Raw genomic sequence first — 27,697 nt, forward strand, 5'->3', positions numbered from 1 at the left:
AGTGTTCAATGTGTGAAACGCACACACAAACATCTCTTTAATGGCCTGGCTATATTTAAGTGGATTATGTGAACTGTGCGGAGAAATGTCGCATGAGCAGAAAGGGCCTGACAATCTGACCTGCTTGAATAAGGAACAAAAATGATCGTGTATTTGACTTGCCGCTAGCCCTACAGTCCGGCTGATCTTGTTCTCCATTATTTGGATGCATTCCTCATAATACTTTGCAGATCCCTGGAGTTTTCCAAATTCATTCCAGAAATGCTATGGCCAATTTTAAGCCATGCTTCACTTGTAAAAGACTGTAAGATCACACTGCTCTGAACAGAGCTGGAGGGTTTTTGGGAGGGGATCATTTAGCCTGCACCCCAAATGTAACTGGCCCTTCATAATTCTATTTATTTGCCTTTTTTGCATCCCCACGCCCATTCCTCCCACCCCACCTATGTTACCCGTTTGTCCTCTTCTCCTACAGCCATGCTCATTTCCACTTCTACAAAGCCCCATACTCATGGAACGGGCATGTGACACATGACAGTTTCCTGCCTTGTCTTTAGGAGCTCTTACTGTATTGTGTTTAGGTATCATTGTGGGCCAGAGACTGTCTATAATTCCAGGGGGAAGGTGACCTCAGCCCTCTAGGAACTAAAAACAATGGGGAGTGATTAGACAAGTTCTCTCAGGTTGTAGCACCTTGAGGTACCACCTCCTGGAGAGGCTCGCATACACCAGTTCAAATTAGATTCATTAGAGACCAGTAGATAAAGAAAGTCTTTTGGTTAAACCACCTGAGTTTAAACTGACTCAGAATCGTCCATCTGATCCAGCAAGCAGAGAGGCCCATCTGTCCAAGGGGGGGCCCCAAGCCTTAGGGAAGGGCTGGAAGGACTGATACCTGCCGGTGCCTGAGGCTGGGGTTGGGGTGATGGATATAGGTTCTATATTGTTTTCTCTGTCATGCTTTCACTTTAAGAATAAATGTGCTTGCTTAGAAAGAGCTGTGTGGTAACAGTTATAACTGTGGACACTTACATAGTTAACCATCTGAGGAGAGAAGCCAAGCTGGCCTACTTAAGCAGTCTGGATTGCTAGAAATGTCACTGTGTAAAAAGGGAACTGTGCAGTCTGGAAAAACCCCAGTCAGAGGGAGAGAGAGACATGGGTCTCTGACTAAGATAGGTGATGATGAGGGACTGGGAGCCTATTGTGGCCTTGATGGACCATAAAAGGGGAACACAGGCGCAGTTGCCCTGAACAGTGACAGCACATACATCCCTGAACTGATCTGCTAAAGCGCTTATCTCTCCTTCCCATCCCACCTCACGACTCACCAGCAGAGATGCCCACAACACATTAACCCAGTTGGGCTAGCTGAAATGGACAGGAAGAAGCAAGCAATAGAAAATATTGATTATGGGCTGGGATCAGCCCTGCGCTCAGTCAGCCCCTGATGCTGCACCTGCTCTCCAGCTGCCCTCTGGGCAGGGGCTGCAGTGGCAGAGGAGTGGGCTAAGCCTCAGGCCGCAGCTGCTAGGGAGTTTCCAGTAGCCCCGTGACCTCAGCGATAGCCTGGTGTGGGCTGTTCGCTCCAGCTGACAACTGAGGCAGCATCTTCCCAACAGCCCCCAGAACAATGGCCATGGTTTTACTGGCCCCATATCCCAACCCAGGGAGGCTGTGAGGAGCTGTGACTAACCTGGCATCATTGGGAAGAACCAGGGACGGGCAGCGAGCTTGCAGCATTGGATACATTGTCTTGGCTCTTTGCAAGAGAAGGGCTAGAAAGTGATTCTGCTGAACATGAGCTCCCAGTGCCATTCTGGGGCCAAAAAGGCTAATGTTAGGGTTACCATATTGCAGTCCTGGAAAAAGAGGACACTCCAAGGGGCACCGGCCCCGGCCCCACCCCAACTCCGCCCCTTCCCCGCCTTCGGCCCTGCCCCAACTCCCCCCCTTCCTCGCTCCAACTCCGCTCCTTCCCCGCCCCAACTCCGCCCCTTCCCCAAAGTCCCTGCCCCAACTCTGCCCCTCCCCTGAACGCTCCGCCCCCTGCTCCTCCCCCTCCCCTGCTTCCTGCGAATCAAATGTTTGGAGAACAGAGTGGTCTCAAGTAGTCAAAGACCCTTCTTCCCTGTCCCCGCCAGTCTATGTCTATCCTATTGCTGTCTAACCCGCCCCAGCTCCTCATCTGATTTCAACTGCCCCGCACTACCGCTCTGGATTCCTTGTCCCAGTTTCCTGGTCCTGTCTCACTCTCCTCTCTCCCCGCCCCCATCCCTCAGATGGGATGTTCATTCCACATTGGCAAAATTATAAGGCTTCCCAACATTTCAACACTTCCCATTCTAAATTTTCGGTTGCTTAACTATAGGCTAGTTCTGCCTGCAACAAAGCATATTCAGAACTTCTGATTAAAGGGATTATAAGTGTAGCAACCTCCATCATAGCTAGTCACCAAAGATTGAACCCGAGCCATCCAGACTTAAAAGCATGAGCTTCTACTACTTGAGTTCAAGATATAACTCCCTTAGCTGGTAGCTATACAGTTATCCTCTAAAAATCCACCAGAGGAGGGCACAAAACACATGTTGGACAGTGAATTACAAAAGTGCCAAATATTATTATTAGACCTGCAATACTTTTCACAATGAACATCAGCAGGGGATAAACTGGGAGTTTAAGAATATTTGGAAAACAATTTTAGAATAACATTCAGTGCTGTGGTTTAAAAGAAAAAAAATCTGTTAAAACTCATAACTTAGCAGCATTCAGTGTTTGAAAAAAAAACAACTTCTAGGAGGGATACAAGTTAAGAATGTTGAAACCGGAAGATGTTATGCTTAGTTACCACTTGGGCAAGGCGGCGTGCTATGTAATACTTGCAAGATTTCACTGTAAGGTTTTACAATATATAGCAGCGCAATGCTGATTCCATTGATATTGTTGAGCAATTCATGCTGATTTTATTTCAGCCCACATCTTAATAGTTTTGAATACAAGATCACAATTTTCAGCTCAGTTGGTCTGAACATGCAGAGCTTTAAATTGCTATGCTCTAAACTGTATATTAACTACAATTTTATAAACCTGCATGTCAGAGAACTGTGTGCCACTACTACTAGACAGTGGCACAAGGCAATTCAGTGTGAATCACAGAAATGTAGAACTGGAAGGGACATCAACAGGTCATCTAGTCAAAACCCTGCACTGAGGCAGGACTGAGTAATAACTAGACCATCCTTGACAGGTGTTTGTCTAACCTCTTAAAAAACTCCAATGACTGCTATTCCATAATCTCTCTAGGTAATTTGTCCAGTGCTTAACTACCTTTACAGTTAGGAAGTTTTTCCTAATGTCTAACCTAAATCTCCCTTGCTACAATTTAAGCCCATTGCTTCTTTTTCATACAAGTCCTGAGTGGGACGGGGGTGGGTCCAGGCAGTGGGATTGCGGGGAGGGAGGTCGAGGGAGTCAGTGGGTGTGTGGGGATGGACGGGGGAAGCAGGGTGGAGGAACTGAGGGGGACAGGACTGGGACTGGGGGGGGCTGAGGGGGATGGGACAGGACTGGGATGGGGGGAGTAGGGTAGGGGCTGAGGGGAGCATGAATGGGACAGGGTAGAGAGAGCTGTGTAGAGTGGAGTGGGGCGGGGCGGGGGAGACAATTGGGCTGGGCTGGGGAGGGTCAGGGGGTTGGGGAGAGGGACAGGGTTTGGAGGGGATGAGACAGAGGGGAGCAGGACTTGAATGGGGGGAAGTTGAGGGGGTGGGACAGCAGGGGGAGTGATGGGGGTGGGATGATAGGGGAGGCTGAAGAAGAGATTTGGGGTAGGGCAAGGCTGAGGGCAGTGGGTTGAGGGGAGCAGGGGGACTGTGGGGGAGGCTGTTGGAATGGGGGCAGGGACTGAGGGCAGTGGGTTCGGGGTGGGAGGTACAGGGGGGAACTGCGCGGGAGGCTGAGGGAACAGGGTCAGGGTGGGGGCTGAGGGCAGTGGGTCGGGTCTACACTGGCACCTCTCAGCATTGCTGTGCCAGGCGGCAGACCTGCACCAGCGCTACCCTGGCGATGGAAGAGTCCTCAGTGGAAATGCAGACTTCATGACACAGACCCTCCTCGTCACTTCAAACCTGGCGCTGCTCTGGTCAGTCACTAGGCTCTTGTCACTTTCAAACCCATACAGGGTATCAGTGCTCAGGTTAAGAAAAGCCTCTGCATTTTATGAGGGCTTCAGCATTCACTTTCCTACTTGACAAACTGTCTGCCTGACACATTGCTCCCAGGGCATCCATCTTTATTCATTATCAGCAGGTCCATCAGATTAAGGAGCAACACAGGGGGGAAGCAACACAATGGTGTCATGGGTTTTTAATTTTTCAAACCACTTTGGCCTCAACAGGGATAACAGCAAAACTGGACAGAGCAGATGGGTGTCAGGATGGGTTTGAGTATTTTTTTTTTTTAAGTGAAAATGTTTGAGTCTGAGCAAAGGCTGTAAACTTCCCTTTGGAAACCTCTGCTGATCTTTTGCCCCAGGGGCTAACGACAGCCTGGAATCTGGGACAGATTTCCACATCCATGCAGGGTGAGATGATCGGGGGGCGGGGGGCGCGCTGCCCCAGGGAGGAAAAGTGAGTGGCGCCGGTGGCGCTGGCTTGCCACAGTTCCCCCAGCGCGGCTGCCCTGTCACGTTTTGGGTCTTTAAATAGCCGTCCAGGGGGAAATCCCGGACATTTTTAGCTTTTTACAAATTCCCCCCGGACGGCTATTTAAAGACCCAAAAGCCGGACATGTCCGGGGAAACCCGGACATATGGTAACCCTAGCTAATGTGATCCTGGGATGCATAAACAGGGGAAGCTTGAGTAGAAGCAGAAAGGTTATTTTACCGCTGTATTTGGCACTGGTATGACTGCTGCTGGGATACTGGTGCCCACAGTTCAGGAAGGATGTTGATAACTTGGAGAGGGTTCAGAGAAGAGCCATGAGAATGATTAAAGGCTTAGAAAACCTGCCTAATCGTGATAGACTCAAGAAGTTCAATCTATATATCTTAACAAAGAAAAAGTTAAGGGGTGATTTGATTATAGTCTAGAAGTACGTACACAGGGAACAAATATTTGATAATGGGCTCTTCTATCTAGCAGCGAAAGGTATGACAATCCAATGGCTGGAAGCTGAAGCTAGACAAATTCAGACTGGAAATAAGGTGTGCATTTTTGACAGTAAGGATAATTAAGCATGGGCACAACTTACCAAGGGTTGTGATGGATTCTCCATCACTGATCATTTTAAAATCATTAAGACTGGATGTTTTTCTAAAAGATCTGCTGTAAGCCTTTTTGGGGGAAGCGCTCTGGCCTGTGCTATACAGGAGGTCACACTAGGTGTTCATAAGTCTTTTCTGGCCTTGCAATCTATGAAATGGAAGCTGAGATTCTCCTTTACATCCCTTGTCCCCCAAGTGTGCAGAAAAGTTGCCACCTTTCTAATTGCTGGCAACCGGACTCCCAGGCTTCGCCCCCTGCTCCGCCTCTTCCCCCAAGGCCCCGCCCCATCACTCGTTCCTCTCCCTGCACTGCTTGTTGGATCATCTCCACCTCCCTCCTCCTCCCCAGCTGGGCTCCCTCTGCTCCCGGTCTGGGACAGGAGCTGCTGTGGCCTGACAAGGAGCCTGCCTGCAGGTAGGAAGCAGCCCCAGTTGAGCAGGGGCTGGTGTGAAAACCAGGCACCTGGCAACACGAAATGGTCCCCAGACACAGAAGCCAAAAACCGGCCTGTTTGGGTAAAACCCAGACAGGTGGCACCCTACGGTGTGGGGGAGCTGGCCATGGGCTTTACCAGGCTAAGTAGTCTGCTGAGAGAACAGGGCATAAGTAATGGAGCTTCCTGCACAGGATCTACAGAGGTCTCTAGTCTCCAAGGATGGCCCCTTTCACCAGCCCGGAGTTTAATTAAAACACACACTAGGAGCAAAAGTCTTTGTTCAGTTTAAAAAAAAAAACAATGGATGCAGTTTGGCCAAGCAGGCGTGGAGGCCTCTCTCCGGCTTGCTGCTGAGTGCTGGTTGCTTGGCAATGCGCCCCTCACGGCACAGAATTCAGAGCAAGGTTTTTGCCAAGGCTTCCCTTCCTTTCCCAGACCCCTACACAGCAGTGCGGCTCTCCCGCTTCCCAAGTATGGACGGCGACTCTCACTGAGCCTGTGCCGCGCTGACTGACTAAAGGGACTGTCAAGTGCAGGTAGCTGAGGCCCCCCAGTCTGTTTAATACACACATTCTCCGGCTCTGCTGGAAACCTCAGGCTGGCGCATGAAAAGCGGAGAAGGAAATGGGCAGGGCTTTTGGGGCAGCTCTCTGGGTGACACCACACTGTGGCTGGATTGGAGAGGAAAAGGCAGAGCCTGGGAGCTGGGGGAAGCACAGGGTTGGATGGGGTCTGGGGGTAGCCAGAGCTGATGGCTTGGGGGCAGTTGGCACAGCAGGGTGGCTGGGTCCAGGGAGTGGCACAGGAGGGCCAGTGGGAACTGTGTGAATCAAGGGGTGGGGGCAGCAGGAAGTGGGGAATGGGCCCTCATGCAGAAAGGAGCAAGGGAAACGAGAGTTTGGGAGTCATTGTCCTTGAGGACTTCAGTGCTTGGGGATAGGAGATGTTGGGGCAGATGATGCCAGAGGCCAAGGGGAAGCCAGGACTAGTGCCAATCGTCACCCAGCATTCCTACTGGATGTGCACAGCCCAGGAACCCACCTCAATCCTGCCCAAAGCCTTGATGTCCTGCACAGTTCCAGTGCCCCACACACCCTGCTTACACATCAATAGATACAGCCTCAATAGACACAGACCTAGTGCCCATGCCCCAGCACAGCCCTGGAGCCACCAGTTCTTCACACCTACTGCCCACAGCTTGCTTCCCAGTTGCCCATTGGTGGGAGGCTGAGGCAGCTGCCCACCTCTCCTCCTCACTTTCTTTTCAGCAGTGGCTGGCTCTTTCATGAGGGCTGGGAGGAGCAGTGGGAAAGGAGGAGGAGAGTCGGCATGGCACCACCGTGGCTTGCCAAAAGCCTCAGTAGGAACCCTGACTGGAGCTGGGCTGGACGCCTGACAGCTCAGCAGGGCTATGAGGTTATGACACATGCAGTCAAGTTGCATTGCACACAGCTGAGTCATTAAAGAGACTGTGACTGGCTCCAGTCACCTGACATATAGTCAGAGCTACAAAGACTAATACCCAGAGTTGGGAGATCACCATGTTCTGGAGATGCTTGGATCTAGCAATTTGCTTCAGCCCGGTGCAAAAAAAAAAGAGGGGGTCTCTTTTGAGACTTGGCCCCAGGATTAGATTTGGAATATCTGGGGTTGCTAATTCTTGTGACTTCTATTGCAATTCTTGCAATATTTGGTGTCCCCCCCGCTCCCCAAACGCCAGCTCCCTGGGGCTTGTGATTGTAGGATAATCTCAGCTTTCTTTCTTGCTGTGAGGATTTCTAGCCCTCCAGAGAAAAGCTGGAAAATGTGACTCAAAAACCAGGAGGCACATAAAGAACCTAAAATGTATTTTTTTTAAATTGTGATTGTTTTAAAATCTCATGATTTCTGGGGCCGGACTCATGATTTATGTGGAATTCCTCTTACAGATTTTGAATCTTAAGATTTCACCTGCTCTGCAGCGGGTGAGTGTCCTCTTTTTATGCATGAACTTCATGTTTCCCAATAAAATTCCCCCTTCAGGACAGGCGGATTTTTAGGGCCATGATTACCAATCATTTTGTAATGGCGACCATCAGGGGTTGTCACAGGGATTTGAACTCCAGACCCTAAAATCAAGATCCTCAATCACTCAACTAAAGGACTGACTCCAGTCAGTTGCTGTTGTATGACTTCTGTCCTCTGCCACAGTCACTAGAGGGCGCCGTGTAGCGCAGCCTAAACAATGGATTACAATCTGTTTTCCTGGCTGTGAAAACTCAGTTCTTTTCACAAGTCACCATTTAACACCTTTGCTGCCCTCCTTTGGCTTCTCACCCATTTACTACGAGCTTTTTATTTTAATACAAGCGTCGGCTCACTGACGTCCATGGGAGTCCGTCCATGGACTTCACAGGGTGTTGGATCGGGCCCATGTCAGGTTCTACAGGAAATCCAGTTGCAGCTGGAAGGTCAGAACTCCACTGTTGATATGCTGAGGTGTGGAGCCCTGCTTTGAGGACACACACCACTTGGATAAACTAAGACAAACATCCTTGGCCAAAACTCAAACTAAACACGAGCTTCCTCTGTGGTCTGGGGAAGTGTGAGAATCTTCTCTTCCCTCCTCCTCCCGGCCCCCTGGTACCTTTCCTATTTGCATTCTCTGTGCTTCCTTTCACATTTTGACCAGGACCTGAAGCAGAAATGCCAAAATAGTAGAGATATTTGGACACCACCAAGAGGGAAATGCAAATCTAGCATTGAACTGCTCCAAAAACTGGGGGAATTAAGATCTGGGGTAGTTAGCTAGGAGCCAGAGGAAAAGAACAGATCTAGATTTGGATCTGTACATTCCCCAAAATAAGTGAGGGTTGTTTGGATCTGAGATTTCATGTCACTCTTCTCACATTATGTCTGGCTGGCTGCATATAGGAAGCATGGAAAATCTCATTCAAAATCTTGCCGAAATCTTGCCAAATTTTGCAGGTCCAAGAGGATCAGATGGTTTAGATTATGTCCTTTGAAAAAATTCACATTAATACAATTTGGTACTGAGCCAAACTGAACTTCAACTCTAGATCTTTGGAAGAGCTTCCACGGCTACTAATAACTGTAGCTAATTGCATTACTTTAATCTCCTGATTTTAATCAAGGCAGGTTTAAACATTAGTGGGCAAAATGCAGCTGCTATTTATTTCTGATCATATTTTTTCATATTCTGTCTTTTATCTGTGAGAGAGCAAAGCAAAAACTTGTGATGTCTATGAGCTATCAATAGAGATCGTCTGTTGCACTGTTTGTCTCTCTCTGTGTATTAGTACAAAGATGCTGGAGGAAGCTTAATTAGAACTATGAAGCTAGCACCATGGGAAACATGCTTTAGGTTTCTCTGGCACAAGATATTAACGAAATGAGACCTTTGGGCCTGATTCTGATCTCACAGCAGTTGTAAATCAGGAGGAACTCTGCTGAAGTCAGTGGAGCTCCATCAGTCTAAAACTGGTATAAGTAAGAGGGGAATCAGGTTCATTTTCCCCCCAGAAACACATACTAGTTAATTAGGAATACGTTTTCCTAAATATTTAGTGCAGCTTCTTAATTTAAAAACACCCACCCAACAAGTCAAGCGCCAGCAGGGCTGGAGGAAATTCCATGAGGTGAACCCTAGAGTTTTCATCCGACAGGTTTTTCTATGCTGGGTTGGTGATTCCCCCGTACGTTGTGCAGGCATTCACACCCTTCAGTTCCAGTAACTTAGGGCCTGATTCCCACTGACTTCAGTAGTCTTTGGATCAGGACCCAATGAACTTAGTCAACACTTCCTTTTACCACACACCCACATCTATGAGGAGACCGTCTATCAGCCGCAGAGGAGCGTTTCCCAGCCACCATTGACACTGCAATGTTGAGCGTAGCTACCTTCTGACGTGAGCCCAATCTATGAAATCCAAATCCAGAACACAACCCTTTCTCAAAGTCTGGGTGTGTTTGTATCAGGGGCTTTGATATGGCCCGCTATTAAGGGTGGGGGGGCAGCTGTAAGCGTGGGATTTGGATTTGGAAGGCCCACCTCAGGTCATTTTTATGCTGGACTTCAACCCAATCTTTCTATGCAATTCTGGAACCTTCTGATCAGTGCTTTTCCACTTTCAGGCCAAGACTAGATCTGAACATCCAAAAACTGCATTAGAGAGACTGCTCCTGAACTGCTTCCAGCTGGGACTAGAACTTAAAGCAAACTCATGAGGAAGATCTATTCTCTGGAGGTTTCTAGAGGCAGAATGGAGAACTGGGACACAGGAAAGCCAGTTTCTGTTTCCAGCGCAGACACTGACTCATTGTATGACCTTTAGAAAATCACTTACTCTTTCTGTGCCTCAGTTTCCCCATGTTTAAAATGGGGATAATATTGTTTAGTCCCTTTTGCAAATTTCTCTGAGACCTATGCTTGAATGAGTGCAAAGTATTGTTAACTATCATCATTTTGGCTGAACAGCTAAGGCAATGATCTAGAAATTTACAGCAGTGAATTTCTATACATGTTCAAGTCCTGCCTTTAATTTTTCAGTTCTGAGGTATAAGTATTATTATGAAGCTAAGTATTATATGATTTATTTTTAAATGATTTTTTTGGGGGAAAAGCCTAAATTCAAGCATCTTCTGAATTAATTTGACATGGGGAGAAAACCAACAGGATCAGACTCAGTAGCATCAGATGCATCCTCACCTTTTACTTCAGTAGCTGCTGTGCCATTTGACCACGCAGTCCACTTATTCCTGTGCTTGCCAATTTCCTGGACTTTGCATATATAATGGCCTTGATCCGCTGGCCGCAGATTCAGAATTAGGAATTTGTATATTGTTCCATGTCTCTCTTGAAGAAGGCGAAGTCTTTGCTTGTGGAAGTGGTGGGTGTAATTTCCATAGTACTGGACAATCCCAAATTTAGTCATTTTGATCATCAGATACTCCTGTGTGGGTGAGAGGGCAAAAACCCATCGGACAGCAAGTAAGTTGTCTGTCCGTCTCTTTTGAGAAACGTGACAATAAAGGGTAGCATTGTCTCCCTCGGCGTATCGCACTGTCGGTCCTGGTGAGACTGTCACATTTAGAGCCTCGCAAACATCTGCAAAAGAGAGAATGGATCATGAGAACCTTCCATGGCAGTACAAAAGCACCTGAATCAGCAAACAGCTAGATTGGCAGGTAACTCTGAGGCAGATAAATTGGGGTCTGGGCAGTTGAGTTTATAAAGACTTTCTGATGAGCTTTTAAACCCTGAAATCTTGGGTGCTCTCGGTGGATATTAAAGAGCCTATGACATTTGCCCTAGTGTTCTTGCCTAAACTTTCCCCATGTAGGAATTGCCAAACAGTATCAGACTAGTGCTATGTCTAATTTGCTATCCTGCCTCCAGCAGTGGCCAGTACCAAATGCATCAGAGATAGGTGGAAGAAATCCTGTAATAGACAGTTGTGGCATATCTACACATACAGGCAATTGCTTCCTGACCCTGTCAGACAGATATTGCGTGACTTATATGTTGGAGCACAAGAGATTATATTCCTATTTCTTCCTTTCTAATGTAACTATAGATGTTCTCATTAGCTATGATCTACTTTTGAAGTCTACAAAACTCTTGGCCTTGTCTTATGGCAATGAGTTCCACAGATTGTCTCCAATGTGTTATCGAATAGTGTGCTGCCCTCTACCCTAGTTCTAGCTGTATTTCAGCAGCAGGCAAGTGGTCCTTGCAATCCCCTCTGCAAAATACTTTGGGGTCCTTCAGGATGAAATGCACTTTGAAAATGTGAAGTATTATTCTGGCCTCTGCCTCATTTGTACAAACAATCATGGCATATACGCAACCAAGGGAGAATGGCTCTCTCCCTTCCAGTTACTTTTTCAGCACATCAGCAAGGAACAGGTTAACCAAGAAAGGATGAGCATTTGGTAGAGGATTTTGTCTGACATCAACTCCTGAAACACAAACATATACTTATCTTTAAAATAAGCAAGTCAAGTATTTCCATTTACTGTCGCAGGAGTATTAGAAGTAGAGGTGCTAGTTCTGTTTGGGCATAACTAAGCTGTGAAACTGAGTGTTGTGCTGTGATTATATATTTTACTTTAGTAGGCTGTGACTTTAAATAAAGTGTTACATATCACAGATACTTAAGAGAAGACACTTTATTCAAAAAGTAGGGTGGCTTAGTGAATCAAGCACTGAATTAGGACTCAGGCGATGTGAATTCTATTGGTGGTTCAGCCTGCTGGCTGACCTTGGGCAAAGCATGTCCCCTTTCTGCCTCAGTTTCCCCATCTGTAAAATGGGGGTAATGATACTGATCTCCTTTGTAAAGTGCTTGGAGAGCTACAGCTGAGAAAAGCTAGGTACTACTATTACAGTAATGGCTCCAAACACTACAGTAAAACCATGGATTCCTGTACTGTTTTGGGCCTGTTTTATAGACCATTCTACTTTTTTGTATTTGGTTGGTTGGTTGTTTTAAAAAGTAAGGACCATTTAAAAAAAGAAAATGAGAGGAAAATAAAAATATCCTTATTATCTCATAATACTGAATGGATCTTATTTGAATTGATTTGTAAGAAGATGTCTGACCCAGTTAGGCATAGTCTGGATCAGTGATATTAATTGAGGGATCAAGATAACTTTGCATAAGCACAGAAAGTTGTAAATCCCAAGGAGAGAGGTTATTTCGGATTGTGCTGGGATATGAGTAGAAATAGCGGCTTGCAATAAAGAAAAGGAAATTTAGGCTGAATAGCAGGAAAAGCCTGAGGTGATGATGGTTTTATTACTTATTTGTCTAACACTAACAGTGCACTAACTAGGTGCTTTACAGTGAGATATGAAAATAGGCCTGCTGTCTCACACCCTAAATGAGATCTTTACGGTTGTGGATAACGCTGATCAAAAAATGAGAAATTTAGTTTCATTAAAAATATCAGGGTTTTTTCTAAATTTTCATTACCTATTTATCAAACATTATTAAAATGTTTGAATGTTTTGGTTGGCCAAAACCATGTTTTTTAGTCAGTTGAACACACTATAAAACGTTATTGGAAATTATTCAAACATCCTGACATTTTTCAGGGCAAACCATTTTTATGATGTCCTTTTTTGATGTGTAAACTTTTTGTTCAAAAAATGCTGACTCGCTCTAATTGTGGCCTAGTATCCCAGAGGAAGAGACCATTGTTTGAGTAATTTAAAACTAGACAGCACACAATGCCAAAAAATACACAACAGAGTATATAAAAGAGGAGTTCAGATACTGCCGTGGCGGAGACCTGCATAGGCAATTTGTACTACTTCTCCAATTTCTCTGATCACTGCTACCTGAGTATTGGCCCAGTATAAAAGTTTTCTTTTTTTTAATGTCCAAGTTTTTGGCTTTTTGATAGGTTTTGTGGTTGTTCCAAAGAAATGATCAAATTCAGCTCACCTCTCCCAAGCAAGAAAGCCCATAGACTCAAGAGTGCTAGTTGCATGGGTAAGGCATGTAGGATTTGGTCCAAACGCTCAACAGCAGACTCTGTTCCCTAAAACTTCCTGCTGTTGCTATCACCAGAGCTGCTCCGGGGGGACAGCAATAGGGAGAACTTTATGTATTTGAAGCCACTGGCATTTTAACCACCGTGTCATCTAATCCTGCTGCGAGCAGAGTTAGGTAATGCTGTATTTAAAACAAGCAAACATAGTGACTGATGGAGCCAGTGGAGCCAGAATGGTAGTTGTAACAGTAGGAGATTTGGGGAAACTGAGGATATTGTAGACATATACGGTAATGAAAGCTCTGATCCAAAGCCCATTGAAGATAGTGGAAGGCCTCCCACTGACTTCAAGTGGGTTTGGCTCAGCCCCCAAGTGAAGGATACTCCTGTAACAGGTTCCTTTCCAATAGAGGAGAATGCTCCATCAATTAGAGAGCAGCAGACCCTCGTGCACACACAGTTCTGGGTTCGCAGACTTTACATGGTTGCGGCTTCAAATGGGGAGAGATTTGGGAAGGCAGGGAATGAAAACTATGTGGCATGGATGACGCTGCAGCACAGACAGAGCTCACCACAAGAGTTTAGTCTTGCTGTTACCACTGCCTGAGAAGGGAACTATTTATAGTACATGGAAGAAGTAAAAAAAAATGAGTCAAATATTCAGGACTCATGTCATACATTCATAGATTCCAGGCCAGAAGGGACCACTGTGATCATCTAGTCTGACCTCCTTTATAATACAGGCCAGAGAACCGCTCCACAATAATTCCTAGCGCAGAGCTTTTAGAAACACAGCCAATCTTGATTTAATAAATGTCAGTGATGGAGAATCTACCACAACCCTTGATAAGTTGTTCCAATGGCTAGTTACTCACTGTTAAAAATGTATGCCTTATTTCCAGTCTGCATTGTCTGAATTGCAGCATTCCTAATTGTTAAGGGCCTTTGTCTGCTCTAGCTTTATTTACAACTGGCTGCTGTAATTGTCAATGCTTTAGTTTCATTTGTCTCCCTTGGATATCCCAAACGCCTTTTTCCCTGGCTCACTGGGAGGCAGCCTGGGATAGTGGATTAGTTGCAAGACTAGGGCCCTGTCTACACTAGGGACATCTTGCAAAGATTTCCCCCTGCTGCTAAGGCCATGTATACGCGTATAGCAGCACAGGTGTACCAATGCAGCTGTGCCACTGTAAAAGCGTTTGTGTAGCTGCGTTATGCCGACAGGAGAGAGCTCTCCTGCCGACATAACGCTGTGCACATGAGGGCTTGTGCCGGCAAATTTATGTCGCTCAGGGGAGTGTTTTTTTCATACCCCTGGGGGGTGGGGGGGAGGTATAGCTCATTGGTCTGCTAAACCCAGGGTTCTGAGTTCAATCCTTGAGGGGGCCCACTTAGAGATCTGGGGCAAAATCAGTACTTAGTCCTGCTAGTGAAGGCAGGGGGCTGGACTCGATGACCTTTCAAGATCTCTTCCAATTCTAGGAGATAGGATATCTCCATTTAAAAAAAAATAATAATAATTAATAAAAATAATTAGCATATGGCAAGAAAGATCACAACAACCAACCAGATGTTTTCAGTTGGACTGAGATGTTTGTAAGTTTGTAAGCACCAGTAAGGAGCCCCTCTCTTAAAGAAAACTTCTCAGCCCAGCTCCAGAGATTGGCCTGAACCTCCATTCAGCTTTCAAAACTTTGAAAGGCAGATGCAGATCCAGAACTCTCAGCCAGACAAACAAAAATCCCTCCTTGGAATATCCACAAACTCTGAAGTTCAGGTTTGGAGTGGTGTGTTCATCAGAATATTAATTCTTGTTAATCAGCAGTGCCCAGGTGAACCCCATGTCTGGAAAGCATAGACATCACCGGTAAAAATGACAAAAGTGCCTAAGTCCCATTTTCAAAAGGGACTTTGAGTCTCATCGAAAGTCTATGGACTTTCTCATTGGACTTAGGCTGCCACATCACTTAGATGCATTTGAAAATTGTCCCCCAAATCTCTCACTGCTACAGATTCAACTCTAGTCAGACAATACATGTTTTCATGGTTTATTCTTAAATTCAGTGGAAACATGATCTTTTATTAAATCCTCCCGCCCCTTCTGCAGGAAGCAACCAAGGCTTGTGTTAGTGGAACTGAGTAGAGAAGTCAAAATGACAAGTCTAGTTTCAATTGCCCAAGCTGAGAGAAATGCAAAAAGTTAGCAGCAAACCTATTACAAAGTAAACTAGAGGTTTAAAATTCCTGCAGCTTTAGTACGGTACAAGGTTAGTAAAGAGGGTAATGGTTTTTTAAAAAAAAATACTGTGAGCTGTATGTTGTTCCTGCCCCGTTAAACAGAAAGCGACAATCGTCACAAACTACAATCGGGGTTGGGGGTGGGTTTTTAACTCTTTCAGTGTCTTTTCCTTTTCCTCCTGGTGTTGTTGACGCATTGTCTGGAGTTTAGGGCCGAGTATCTGCAACAGCTTCCAGAGTCTGAAATGACCGGAGCAAAAGCTGCCCGGACCCGAGAGAGACCGTTGAAGAATTGATTGCGAAAGCGCAGGGACCCAGCTTGGGTTACAAGCGGGTCCGGGGCAGGAGTCGGATCAGCGGGCCGGGCTTGGGGGATCGAACGAAAACCTTGCCAAGAAACTGGCCGAATTCAGCCCGGCCACAGGGTGCGCGTCTCGGGGCAGCGGGGCCCCCCTCTCCTGGGCCGTCCGCGGGGTGGGCTCGGGGCAAAGCACAAGGGGGCTGTAACTTCTCCTTGAACAAGCGCCCCGCACACCCCAGTTATTTAACCCGAGACGCAGATTTCCCAGAGCCAGCGCGGGGGACAGGGGTCCGCTGCCCGGGCGAGGCAGCCGTGCGGAGATTCCGCCCCCGCTCCCCACCGCTCCTTACCTGGGATGGGCGCTTGGGCCAGCAGGGCGGCCAGGGCCAAGGCCAGGAGGCGCATCGCCCACAGCGCACAGGGACCCTTCTGTTTTCTCTCCCAGCCTGAATTTCGCCTCTCCTCCCGCTTCCTCTCTCCTCCCTCCTTCTCCCCTTCCCCTCCATCTCCTCCCCTCCTCCTCCCGACTCGTCCCCTTCCCCTCCTCCCGGATCCCAGCCTCTTTCCTCTTGCTCTCCTCGCCTTCCCCCTCCCAGCGACTCCTGCTAGCCTGGGCGAGCAATGGAGTTTCTCCAGTCCCCTTGGGGAGTTCTCTGGGATCTCTCCCCCGGGACCTGCTCTGTGTGTCGGGTGGGGGAAGAGAGCGGAGAGCTCCAGCTGTGGCTGTCGGAACCATCCCAGGAGGAATCGGATCTCTGCGGAGGGTAACTAGGGATCTGCTCTCCCAGGGCGCAAAGGGTTTGGGGAGAGCTCCCTTCACAGCTGAGGCTCCCTGCTGGCACCACGGTATTTGGAAGGGGGAGAGGGGGTGTTTTTCTGCCTCCAGCCCTCTCTCCACTGAAATCTTTCCCACCTAGGGTGACCAGATGTCCCGATTTTATAGGGACAGTCCCGATATTTGGGGTTTTTTCTTATATAGGCTCCTATTACCCCCCACCCCCTGTCCCGATTTTTCACATTTGTTATCTGGTCACCTGCCCAGATGGACCTTCAAAGGTATTTTGGTTTGAAATCAATAGCAGTTAAGTTCCTAAACACCTTTGAGGATGGGGCCTAAATGTCTAAAAAAAAATGATCAAACTGATCATTTGTCTGGTATCATCATCGGTGATCCCTCAATTCGAAGATGATCTCTAAAAGTTGTCTGGTATAGCAGGATGCTCTTAGGGTTTCTCACCACATAGATATTGCACTGATTTAGATAAGTTCATAGAGCTTATGGCCAGAAGGTACTAGTTAGTCTGATCTCCTGCATATCACGGACAACCCCTGGGGTGCAATCCTTTTGTCTGGACATTCTTTAACTGATTTACAGTGGCTACTGACAATGTAGCTTTGCATGCTGTGTTGAGGGGGGAGTGACAGTGTCCATCTGTGCATCTAGAGGTGCTCCAGGCGTTGAAGTTTGAACTCCTGTGGTACAACCATAGAGTTGCCAAGTGTCTGGTTTTCGACCAGAACACCCAGTCGAAAAGGGATCCTGGCGGCTCTGGTCAGCACCTCCGACCAGGCAATTAAAAGTCTGGTTGCACGGGGCTGGCAGGCTCCCTACCTGGTTCCATGAGGCTCCCTGGAAGTGGTGACATGTCCCTCGGCTCCTAAACGGAGGGATGGCCATGGAGGCTCTGTGCACTGCCCCCGCCCTACTCTGAGCGCTGGCTCAGCAGCTCCCATTGGCTGTGAACTGAGGCCAATGGGAGCTTCAGGGGCAAAGTCTGTGGGCAGAGGCAGCGTGCAGAACCACCTGGCCGCATCTCTGCCTAGGAGCCGAGGGACATGTTACCACTTGTGGGGAGCCACCCAAGATGAGCACTGCTTGGAGTCCGGACCCCAAAACCCCTCCCATGCTCCAGCTCAGAACCCCCTCCCGCACTCCAAACCCCTCAGCCCCACTCTGGAGCCCCCTCCTGCACCCCAAGCCCCTCATCCCCAGCCCTATCCCAGAGCCCACACCTCCAGCCAGAGCCCTCCCCCCCCAACCCCCTGCCCCAGTCCAGATCCCCCTCCCACACCTGAGCCCCTCATTTCTGGCCCCAGCCCAGAGCCTTTACCCCAGCCCAGAGCCCATCCCCCCCCAATCCCCACATCAGCCCGGAGACCCCTCCCACACTCCGAATCCCTTGGGCCCCATCCCCCAGTCCAGAGCCTCTCCTGCACTCCAAACCCCACATTCCCAGCCCCACCCCAGAGCCCACACCTCCGCTGATGCCCTCACCCCCTCCCACACCCCAACCCCCTGCCCCAGCCTGGTGAAAATGAGTGAGTGAGTGAGTGAGTGAGTGAGTGAGGGTGGGTGGGGGAGAGTGAGCGACAGAGGGAGGTGGGGATGGAGTGAGCCTCAGAGAAGGGGTGAGGCAGAGGGAGGGGCAGAGGGGAAGGAGATGGGGCAAGGGTGTTCGGATTTGTGCAATTAGAAAGTTGGCAACCCTAGGTACAAAGAATCTCAGAAGAGTTTGAGGATCACTGGGAGGCAAGCCCTGGCAATTTGCAAAGGGGGAAAGATTGGTCTCGCCCCCTTTTTTGCTGCTTAGTGATGAGTAAAGAGGGCCAGAATTTTTTTCTGAAGGCGTTTTTGGGGATGGAGGGATGCCGGTGCCAACCAGAGAGGAGCAGCTCCAGCTGGCTCAATAGGAAAAAAAAATCACCAGATTCCACCCTAAGGGCCCAATCCTGCTGGATGCTGAGCACCCTCGACTCCTACTGAGTTCAGTGGAAGAGAGGGGGCTGGAGGAGAGGGGGCGCAGATACCATGGCTGAGTAGTCTGCAAAGTGAAGTGATTTTTAGCCACACAATCTAAAGTTCTTTGGGCCACATCCTTTAGCAATTATTAATCATATTTAGTCTTGAAGTGCCTAAGGGCCCTACTGTGCTAGGCGCTGTGCAGAGTAGCCCCAAAGCGCTTACAGTTTAAACAGACAGCAGCCGCAGTGCAGGGAAAGGAGTCTCACATACCAGCAGAGTGAGCAGTGTGACGACAGTAAGCGGCATGTTAGCACCATGATTTTGGGTTTGGGGGTTAGTTAGGAGTGGAGGGTTGGAGCAAACAGCCTCATGGCATGGGGCAGAGACAGTCATAGAATCATAGAAAATTAGGGTTGGAAGAGACCTCAGGAGGTCCAACACCAACTAAATCAGCAAGTTCGCAGATGACACTAAGCTAGGGGGAGAGGTAGATATGCTGGAGGGTAGGGATAGGGTCCAGAGAGACCTAAACAAATTGGAGGATTGGGCCAAAAGAAATCTGATGAGGTTCAACAAGGACAAGTGCAGAGTCCTGCACTTAGGATGGAAGAATCCCATGACTACTATGGGCTGGGGACCGACTGGTTAAGCAGCAGTTCTGCAGAAAAGGACTGGAGATTACAGTGGACAAGAAGCTAGATATGAGTCAGCAGTGTGCCCTTGTTGCCAAGAAGGCCAATGGCATATTGGGCTGTATTAGTAGGAGGATTGCCAGCAGATCGAGGGAAGTGATTATTCCCCTCTTTTCGGCACTGGTGAGGCCACACCTGGAGTATTGCATCCAGTTTTGGTACCTACACTACAGAAGGGATATGGACAAATTGGAGAGAGTTCAGTGGAGGGCAACAAAAATGATTAGGGGGCTGGGGCACATGATTTACGAGGGGCGGCTGAAAGAACTGGGGTTATTTAGTCTGCAGAAGAGAAGAGTGAGGGGGATTTGATAGCAGCCTTCGACTACCTGAAGGGGGGGTTCCAAAGAGGATGGAGCTAGGCTGTTCTCAGTGGTAGCAGACGACAGAACAAGAAGCAATGGTCTCAAGTTGCAGTGGGGGAGGTCTAGGTTGGATATTAGGAAACACTATTTCACTAGGAGGGTGTTGAAGCACTGGAATGGGTTACCTAGGGAGGTGGTGGAATCTCCATCCCTAGAGGTTTTTAAGACCCGTCTTGACAAAGCCCAGGATGGGATGGTTTAGTTGGTGTTGGTCCTGCTTTGAGCAGGGGGTTGGACTAGATGACCTCCTGAGGTCTCTTCCAACCCTAATCTTCTATGATTCTATGAAATCATCCCAGTCAGGGCTTTGTCAAGCCAGGCCTTAAAAACCTCTAAGGATGGAGTGTCAGTTAATTCTTTTATTGCCGGTTGTGCAGGATTACATCAAATGTTAGTGTTAAACCTATGTGACGCTTGCATGATACAAGCCCGCTGGAATCCCCGCTTCCCTGCTTAGGGTAATTAGTACTGATTTAGCTGCTCCATGCCTGAGCCAAAAATCTTCTACTCAAGGCAATACGTGTCTGTTTTATGAAAATTGGGCACCTCGAGGGACTGACCGTGAGATGTGCTGAGCAATTCCCGAGTGCCCTTAACTTCCATCAAGGCTGCTGGGAAGTGAGAGGGTCACTGCAGGAGTTAAATCCTCAAAGGCATGAGGTGCCTACCTCCCATTGAACTAAATAGCTTTGAGGGTCTAGGCCTGCGTCCCTGGTGTGTAGGGCCCTTTGTTTTCAGTTTGTATTTTATTTAATTTTTCCTGTGAATTTTTCAGTTTATTACCACAACAAAAACAGGTGAAAATCAGTGAAAAAAACTATTAATAATTTTTCTGGGTAAATATCAGGGTTTATTTTGGTGGACAGAAAGACAGGGAGGAAAGTATTCAGATTAATGCTTTGAATTCCATTCATCAGTGTGGTTTGCTGCAGGACTAAAACAGAACCCAACACAATGCCACCTGTGAATTTAAGAAAACAATATATCCCTAATCCCCAAATAAAACTTTTCATTTGAATAAACAGTTTACTGTTGTAGACTTAGAACGATTAGCCTATAAATATTTACATTTAATAATTGGGCCACACCATGTGCAGCACGTACTCTCAACTTCATCCTTTTCTCTCCTTCTTATTTTTTTAAAACTTTCGAATACTTCCTTGTGTTCTGAAACATATTCTGATACAGATTTTCGTTTTCTTCCCATTTTAATGTGTCACATCTTTAAATTGTTATCTGCTTGAAATGTGGACGTGGTGGGTGTGAGATTCATCACTATGTTCAGATGCACACACCCTTCAGAGCTTGCGAGCATGCCTGTTTCTTTAGTGTGTATCTAGACTAATTCAGAACCTTACTTCAACAGGCAGCTTTGTATGTACACACAGACTAATGTATTATCGTAATACATATATCTCATGCAATGTATTGTATTTTCCTAATAAAACAAGTTATTTTTTTATATATTTGAATGATACAAAAGAAGGGTGAAAATTGGTGGAAAAAAAAGAATAATATTTTTTGTAAAACCTGGGAATTTTTCCGTAAAAATTGGTTTAAACTGAAAACGAAGAGGCTAACTAATGTGCTACGTGGTTGGCTGGGCCATTGGCCAGTCTGGTTCTTTCAGCAATGCTCTGAATATGCCTTAATTGCCATCTCAGTAGATCAGCATAGTTGCCCAAATGAACACCCCATGTTGGTGGCAAACCAGAGAGAATTACAAGGCAGGAAGGTCCTGAGCATAGAGGAACTAGAATTAGCATTACAAAAAGTTAATACACAGGGAATTCAATGGGATCTTTAGATCTAAATCTTCCCCTTTTTCATGGTGAATGAAAAACCTAATGAGAATTTCCAGGACTTTGATTCCATGGCATCAGTGGGGCTGAGGTTAATGGCTAAGCAGGGGCTGTGACCCAAAATCTCCACAGGGAGCAATGTAAACCTTGCTGTCCCAGCCCTTCAGGCAGCATGATCGATGGCAATATTTAAATCCCCCAAAGTTGGGGGTTGTTTGGATTAGGGGGTTCAGTAGGGCCATTGCAGAGGTAGACATCAGCCATAAAATGCAGACCTTGCTGAGGATATTACACAGCACGGTCCTGTGGTTAGAAAGCCAGGGACTAGCACTAGGATTCTGGACTCCTGAGTCCTGTTCTTGTCTCTGCCACTGACTCACTGTGAAAAGCTTTTGCACGATAGGGTTGTGAGGAATCATTGACGGGTATAGAAATGCTTTGGCTCTGGGTGAACACTTGCACTTATACAATACATATCTCTCGGCCTAACCCCTCGTCTCTTTTTCTTGATCCCTTTGTGGCAATTGAGATTTTTTTCTGCTTTGAGACAATGTTTTCACACATCTCTGTGCCTCCCACCGGAGTCGGATTCTGGTGTAGCCACACAGAAGTGACAGGTCCCCAGTGAGATTGATGGGTGTGCATTAGACTTTCCCTTAGTGGGGATCGGACCTGGCATAAGTTGGCATAGCTCCATATGCTGATGCGTGCCTGCTGAGGCTCCAACCCTCCAGATACAGCTTCTGCCGCCTTGGCAGCACCTATCTGGCCTGTTTCCTGTCAGAATGGGTCTGTTCTAACCGGGAAAGGGCCTACGCAGCACTTTCCTCGGGCAGCTGACTCAGATCAAATGTTTTTCTCAGTCCCAGTTTGGAGCCCTCATTCCCTGGAGAAGCTGCTATTCAAATTCCTTAGCTATCTGGGCGGGAGGGCTTCTATTCACATTCCTCCTGCTCTGCTAATCCTTTGCAGAGGGGTGGATTTGCCCCCTCCTCCCTTTCCCACTGGCTGCTCTTCTCAGTCTAGCTTTTCCTATTTACCTTCTTTGTGGCCCTCCCAAAATCTCCGTCCTGCTTCCACAGAGCCCTGGTCGATTTCAGTCGCTGTGAGCAGGGTTGTGTGGCTTTCCCTTATGACCCTGTTTTGGGGGAATAAAAGGGCCTGAGCGGGGCTACCCACATTGTGGTCTGGGGTGAGCATGCTCCGTGAAGCTCCTGGAGCCATACAGCTCTGTGCCACCTCTTACTCCAGGCAGATTGTAAAGTCAGTGTGGGCAGCACCTCCCATGGCCACTAGTGTCCAGTTGATGAATGAATGTTTTTAGTGATCAGTGATGAGGCCAAGCCAAACCTGTGATTTGGGACATTGCCAAGTATTGGGGGAGTTTGGATCTGCTTCTGAACTTCACAGCTGTTTCCCCTCTCCCGCCCCCAAACCCCGTACCTATTGCAGTTACTGGGATAAGATGAAGGCCTACCTCTGAGGGTGAGGAACCACAGAGAGACAATGATTCCAGGAGGTCAAAGAATGAAAAAAAAACAGGGGCAGGAGTGAGGCCCCGGAGTCAAAACAAGGGATCCAGAAGAGGAGACTGAGCAGAGAACCCTGGACAGCATCCACTGCTCTTCAAAGGAGTCCAAGGAGCCAGTGTACACTTCCCAGAGAAACTCTGTTCAGAGACATGAGAGAACAGAAAGAGGCCCCATGGTCACAGCACACCTCCCAGTCAAGTGTCATCCTCCCGGTCTGGTGGATGGCCATCTTGGCCAGCCTCAGGAAGAGGTTGATGAGAAGGTCTTGAGACTTTGTGGGGCCGTGGATGGGGTGTGCAAATACAAGCAGGTATGGGGAAAAGTGCAGCAGAAACTCAGCAGGAGGTTCTGGAGGAGCGGGGAAAAGGGATTGCAACCTAGGGCACTTTGCACAGATGTGCGCCTGGGTCTCCCTGTTGCCTCACAATGAGCAAGTGTTGGGAAAGTCCTTGAACTATGCTACATGCTTGTGCTCACAGGTCCATGGAGGTTCCACCAGCATAGAGCCCCAGCGAGCTGTGGGATTAGGGTGGAGTACAGGCTGGCTTACTGGGTCTCCTCACCCTCTACAGGTGACAGTAGGTTCCCTCCAGGTGGTGTCGGGATGGGACACAAGGGGGAGGAAGTGAACAGTGTGGAGCACAAGCATGTTTGGGGGGTGCAGTTCAGAGATGGACTGGCAGGATGGCATTCAGCCTGCTCGGGTGGTGCGTTGGGGTCAGCCAGGGTGAGAGACAACCTCCCCCCTGTGGAATGGACCAAACTAAAGTTTGAACCTTAAAACCCTGGAGCTTCAGAAAAGTTTGGATCTGGATGCAAACTCAGGCTTTGAGGTTTTCACATAGCCTGTGTGATGGGAAATAGTTGGAAGAAATGGTTTAGGGCAGTACAAGTGGATAGAAGTAGCCACAGTGGGTTGAAATGAGGAATTGGAAGAATGTCCTAACTGAGAATTCTATCCTGGCATGGTGTAGTCTCTGAAAGGAAATGGTGGAAGCCTCTCCCCTGCACCCCACATTCAAGGGCCAGACAGGGAAAGTGCTTTGTGAATGCCTCCTCTCCCATTTGTGATTGCACCATGTCCCTGTGGCTAATACAGCACTCACTCCGACGGAAAAGTAGTTAGTTATTTTTAATCAGACCCTGAGGGCAGTTCCTGCTTCCAGCGGCTGCTGGTGGAGACATCTAGGCTGGCTCATTTTCCTTGTTTCCAGCTGCTTTTAAAGGCATCCAGGGAGGCTCCTCTTTGTCTGGACATCTTTAGAAGCCACTGGAAACAGGAGATGGAGCCAGCACTATATGTGACCACCTGCCACAGATCTCCAGCAAAGTTCTCCATGGAGCACCAGAGTTCCACAAACTGCTGTAGGTAACAATCCTGCATCAACATGACAGGTTGTACCAGGGCTGCCAGAAGGTGAGAGCCTCAAGTCTCTGTCACAGGTGGGTACAATCTGCCCAGGATGGGGCTTCATACTGAGTTTGGGTTTTTTGCGTGGGCTCATTTGTTGTTACTGTCCATTTCTGATCTGGTGGTATGCTGCTAGATAGTATGATGCCATTTCTGCCATGTCTTTCCTTTTACCCAGGGATGGACACAGTTTTTTCCTCTTTATTTTCAGAGCTTGGAGTGGCATTGCTTTTTTTGGGTGGACACTGATATATTTCTCTAGAAAGCTGAAATCCTTAATGTTGGTATTGTTATGGCAGGTGTCACCACGTGGCACTGTTACACATAGTCTTCCAAGTTCTTTTTTCATCAAGTGCGAGCGAGTTTTTAGTCTGGGAAAAAATGTTTAACGTGTTGTAATTTTTGGTTAGAAAAGGTTCTGGTTAAAGGTCACTGTGAACAGCAGGAGAATTTTCTCTGTGTTTCTGATTAGAGTCAGTTCTTGAGGCAGAGTTGCTCTCTGCGTACCAGTCATTAGTGCTGGGCTGAAATTCCAGAAAGAAGAGATTGCCCTTCATCTGGTTCGGTAAGTTCTGCAAGTCTGTTTAGAGTTTCTATCATATCAGATACTCTCTATGCTTTATTTACACTCATTATATTAATTCAGTACAAGTAAAGTTGTACCGAATGAAACTTTCATGCACACAGACATTTCCTCAGCTCCATATAAAGGTACAGAGCAGTTTCAATGCTTTGTGATATAAGGTCCTATAAACAGTGCACTCTAATTACATCTCAGCTGCACAAAGAAATTAATATTGGGCTTCTAGCTGTTCTTGTTTCTGGCAGGTGATTTCCGAGGTGTCACCATAAGACAGATTCCAAGGCCTGCTGAGTACATTATATGAAATCAGTTTCTGGACACACATTCCCAATAAGTGGCTCTCCCATTTAAAATTATATTGACAAAACCATGCCAAATTCTGCTGTCAGCTACCCCAGTGTAAACCCGCAGAGATCCCAGGGAAGTCCATATAGACTGGCATAACAGAGCAGTTAACTTGAGAGCATTAACATGAGCAGTGTGTGCTAAATGAGAGAGAGTGTACTACATTGTCCTGGTGCCAAATTATCTGCCACCAGGAAATAACCATTCCAACATGCTCTTGAATGTGGGGGTGCACAGGCATGGTAGATCTGCAAGATTCACTGCTGGAGACAGTTCGGCCAACGTCACCTGCAAATTTGAAATCTTTCATACATCAAGTGCAGAGCCCATTCCTTGGCTCCAGACCCCCCACCTAACATTGGGAAGGTGTCAAACACCCTGAATACTGGTGGGGAATGGATGGATCAACCATATTAGGCACTTCTTCAGAGCCTGTGGCAGGAACCTGTAAGCTGTGCGTTTGCATGTCCAACCCCATGGGCATGGTGGCCCAAAAGCAACCTGACACTGGAGTAGGGCTTGGAAGTAATAAAACAGGCATTTTCTTTGTTTAAACAGGAAGTAGAAGGCAGGAGTCTGACGGGTTCGGGGTGTGAGCATGGGAACATCACTGCGGCTGGGTCCACATGGGGAGACTGTCACCCCTAAGAAATTCTCAAACTGCCTCTAAAACTATGTTAGACTGACACTGTACTCCTTAGATGGGATAGCTGGTGTTTGTCTCTGCACCTGAGAGCTCATATCAGTGTATTCACACTCATCCCTTGAACGGCCATATTGCTACAAGAGACGAGCTAATGTCAAAAGATCACAAGTTCAGGTTCAGTTCAGCTCGACGTCCATGAGATCAGATACTGATCTGGAAGATTTTGAACAGGAGATGGGTCTGACCTAGCAACCAAATTCAAATCTGGATCCCAACTTTCCTGCTGTATGAGGGGCATTGTGCTAGGATTCATTGTTGTAGCTTCCAGTCCATCTCTAATCTGAACCTTTTGGGTTAGCAAATATGGGCTGGAAATGTCACAAGAGCAGGGCTCTCATGTGAGTTTGCTGGTCCTAACTACTTCTGTTTGGTCCAGAAATACCACAAGAAGACCTTCTTTCACAGTGTTTCTGCCCTACCTTTTCCAATTCAGCTGGAACCCAGCCAGGCAAGCTGGGTACAAATGGAGAAATAGGAAAGTGAATTCTTTTGGTTCTCAGGTTTTTGCGTGAAGATTAAAATGAGAAGGAGGTTTCTCATTTTAAGCAAACCTATTTAGCCATCTCTGCTAACTCATATATCCCTCTATGTGTTGGCACCTATAAATCATGTGCCATTCCTCCTAGCCACAGAACTATGATACATTTAGAATCCTCCTCATCCAAATATGTTTCTTGAAACAAGACAGTACCTGCCCTTTTTTTTAATTTAAAGAGAGCTCCGAATAGAATCTCTGGCTCTCTTAAAACCATGACCCTTCAGGGAAGTTTGGAGGAAATCTAAAATCAGACTTTGTAGTTGGTACAACTTCTATAATATAATGGACTGATGACTTTATTTCCCTTGGTGGAACTGTGAAGGCACTGGACGTCCCATGGAAGAAACATTAAGCTCTTCCCGGTAGCTCTCAGAAACAATCCAGTTTTCTCTCCGACGACTTTGTCCTGCTCAGAGTTGGAAGACATTCAGTCCCATGTATCTGTTTTCCACTGCCTTCCTGACGGTCTCGTTCTGCTCTCTGTAGCCTTCGGTTTTAAGACTAAATCCTACTGCTTTGTGGTTTGTTTTGCATTTTTTAAAACATTCCATACAGGATGCTAAGTGTCCACGCAGTGCATGGCCCTATACGTGTCACCAGAAAAGCAGGGAAGCCTTCTCTGCTTCAGGAATGTCCCTGGCAGAGGTGCCCACCATCCACTTGGCTTTGTTGCCAGCCAGGAAGGGCGCTTCTGAACTCTGGCAGCTATTAACGAGAAAACAGATGCTTCAGGATAGCAGGAACCTGCTGTTTCTAAGTAATGCTTTTCTTCAAACAACTGTGGTGCTGTGATGCAGTTGCCCTTGTATGTTAAGTAGGGTTCAGTTGGGTCAGTAGTTGGATGCGAGACCACCTATGAGGTTCAGGAAGTGTTACTGGTGCATCAGTTGGTGGTACTCCTCCCTCTGAATCACTAATGAACAAATGGCCCGGACGGGTTTTAGTGTGCTGCTGACAATGCTGCCTTTTGGATGACATGTAAAATCCTGACCACTTGTGATTATAAAAGCTAACACATAAAAGCTTTCTTTAAGAGCAGGTCTTAACCTGGGGGTTGTTGCAAAATTTGTACTGTGATCATTACATCCTGCTTATCTCCCCTGCAACTTCAATTGGGTAAGTGTCCTTCTTTAACAGTGAATAGCAACATTACACAGCACATTAGGAAGTAAACAGCTGCTGCGCTCCACCCCAGAACTGACTGCACTTCAGTGCATGATGGAAAGATCCCTACATCCC

At 47.3% G+C, this 27,697-nt stretch overlaps 1 protein-coding gene across 1 annotated transcript in view; it reads right to left on the reverse strand.

Annotated features, from left to right (window-relative positions):
- Positions 1–16,215, reverse strand: part of VSTM4 (V-set and transmembrane domain containing 4) — a 57,787-nt gene extending 41,572 nt beyond the window's left edge. The window contains exons 1-2 of the mRNA XM_054035895.1: positions 16,092–16,215; positions 10,411–10,809 (exon numbers count right to left, since the gene is read on the reverse strand). Of these exons, the coding sequence (XP_053891870.1) occupies positions 10,411–10,809; positions 16,092–16,146 (454 nt within the window). The 5' untranslated portion in view covers positions 16,147–16,215. The remainder of the gene's footprint in view (positions 1–10,410; positions 10,810–16,091) is intronic.
- Between the last annotated feature and the right edge of the window lie 11,482 nt (positions 16,216–27,697).

The sequence above is a fragment of the Malaclemys terrapin genome, chromosome 7 (genome assembly GCF_027887155.1).
Source record: "Malaclemys terrapin pileata isolate rMalTer1 chromosome 7, rMalTer1.hap1, whole genome shotgun sequence".
Taxonomy (NCBI): Eukaryota; Metazoa; Chordata; order Testudines; family Emydidae; genus Malaclemys; species Malaclemys terrapin.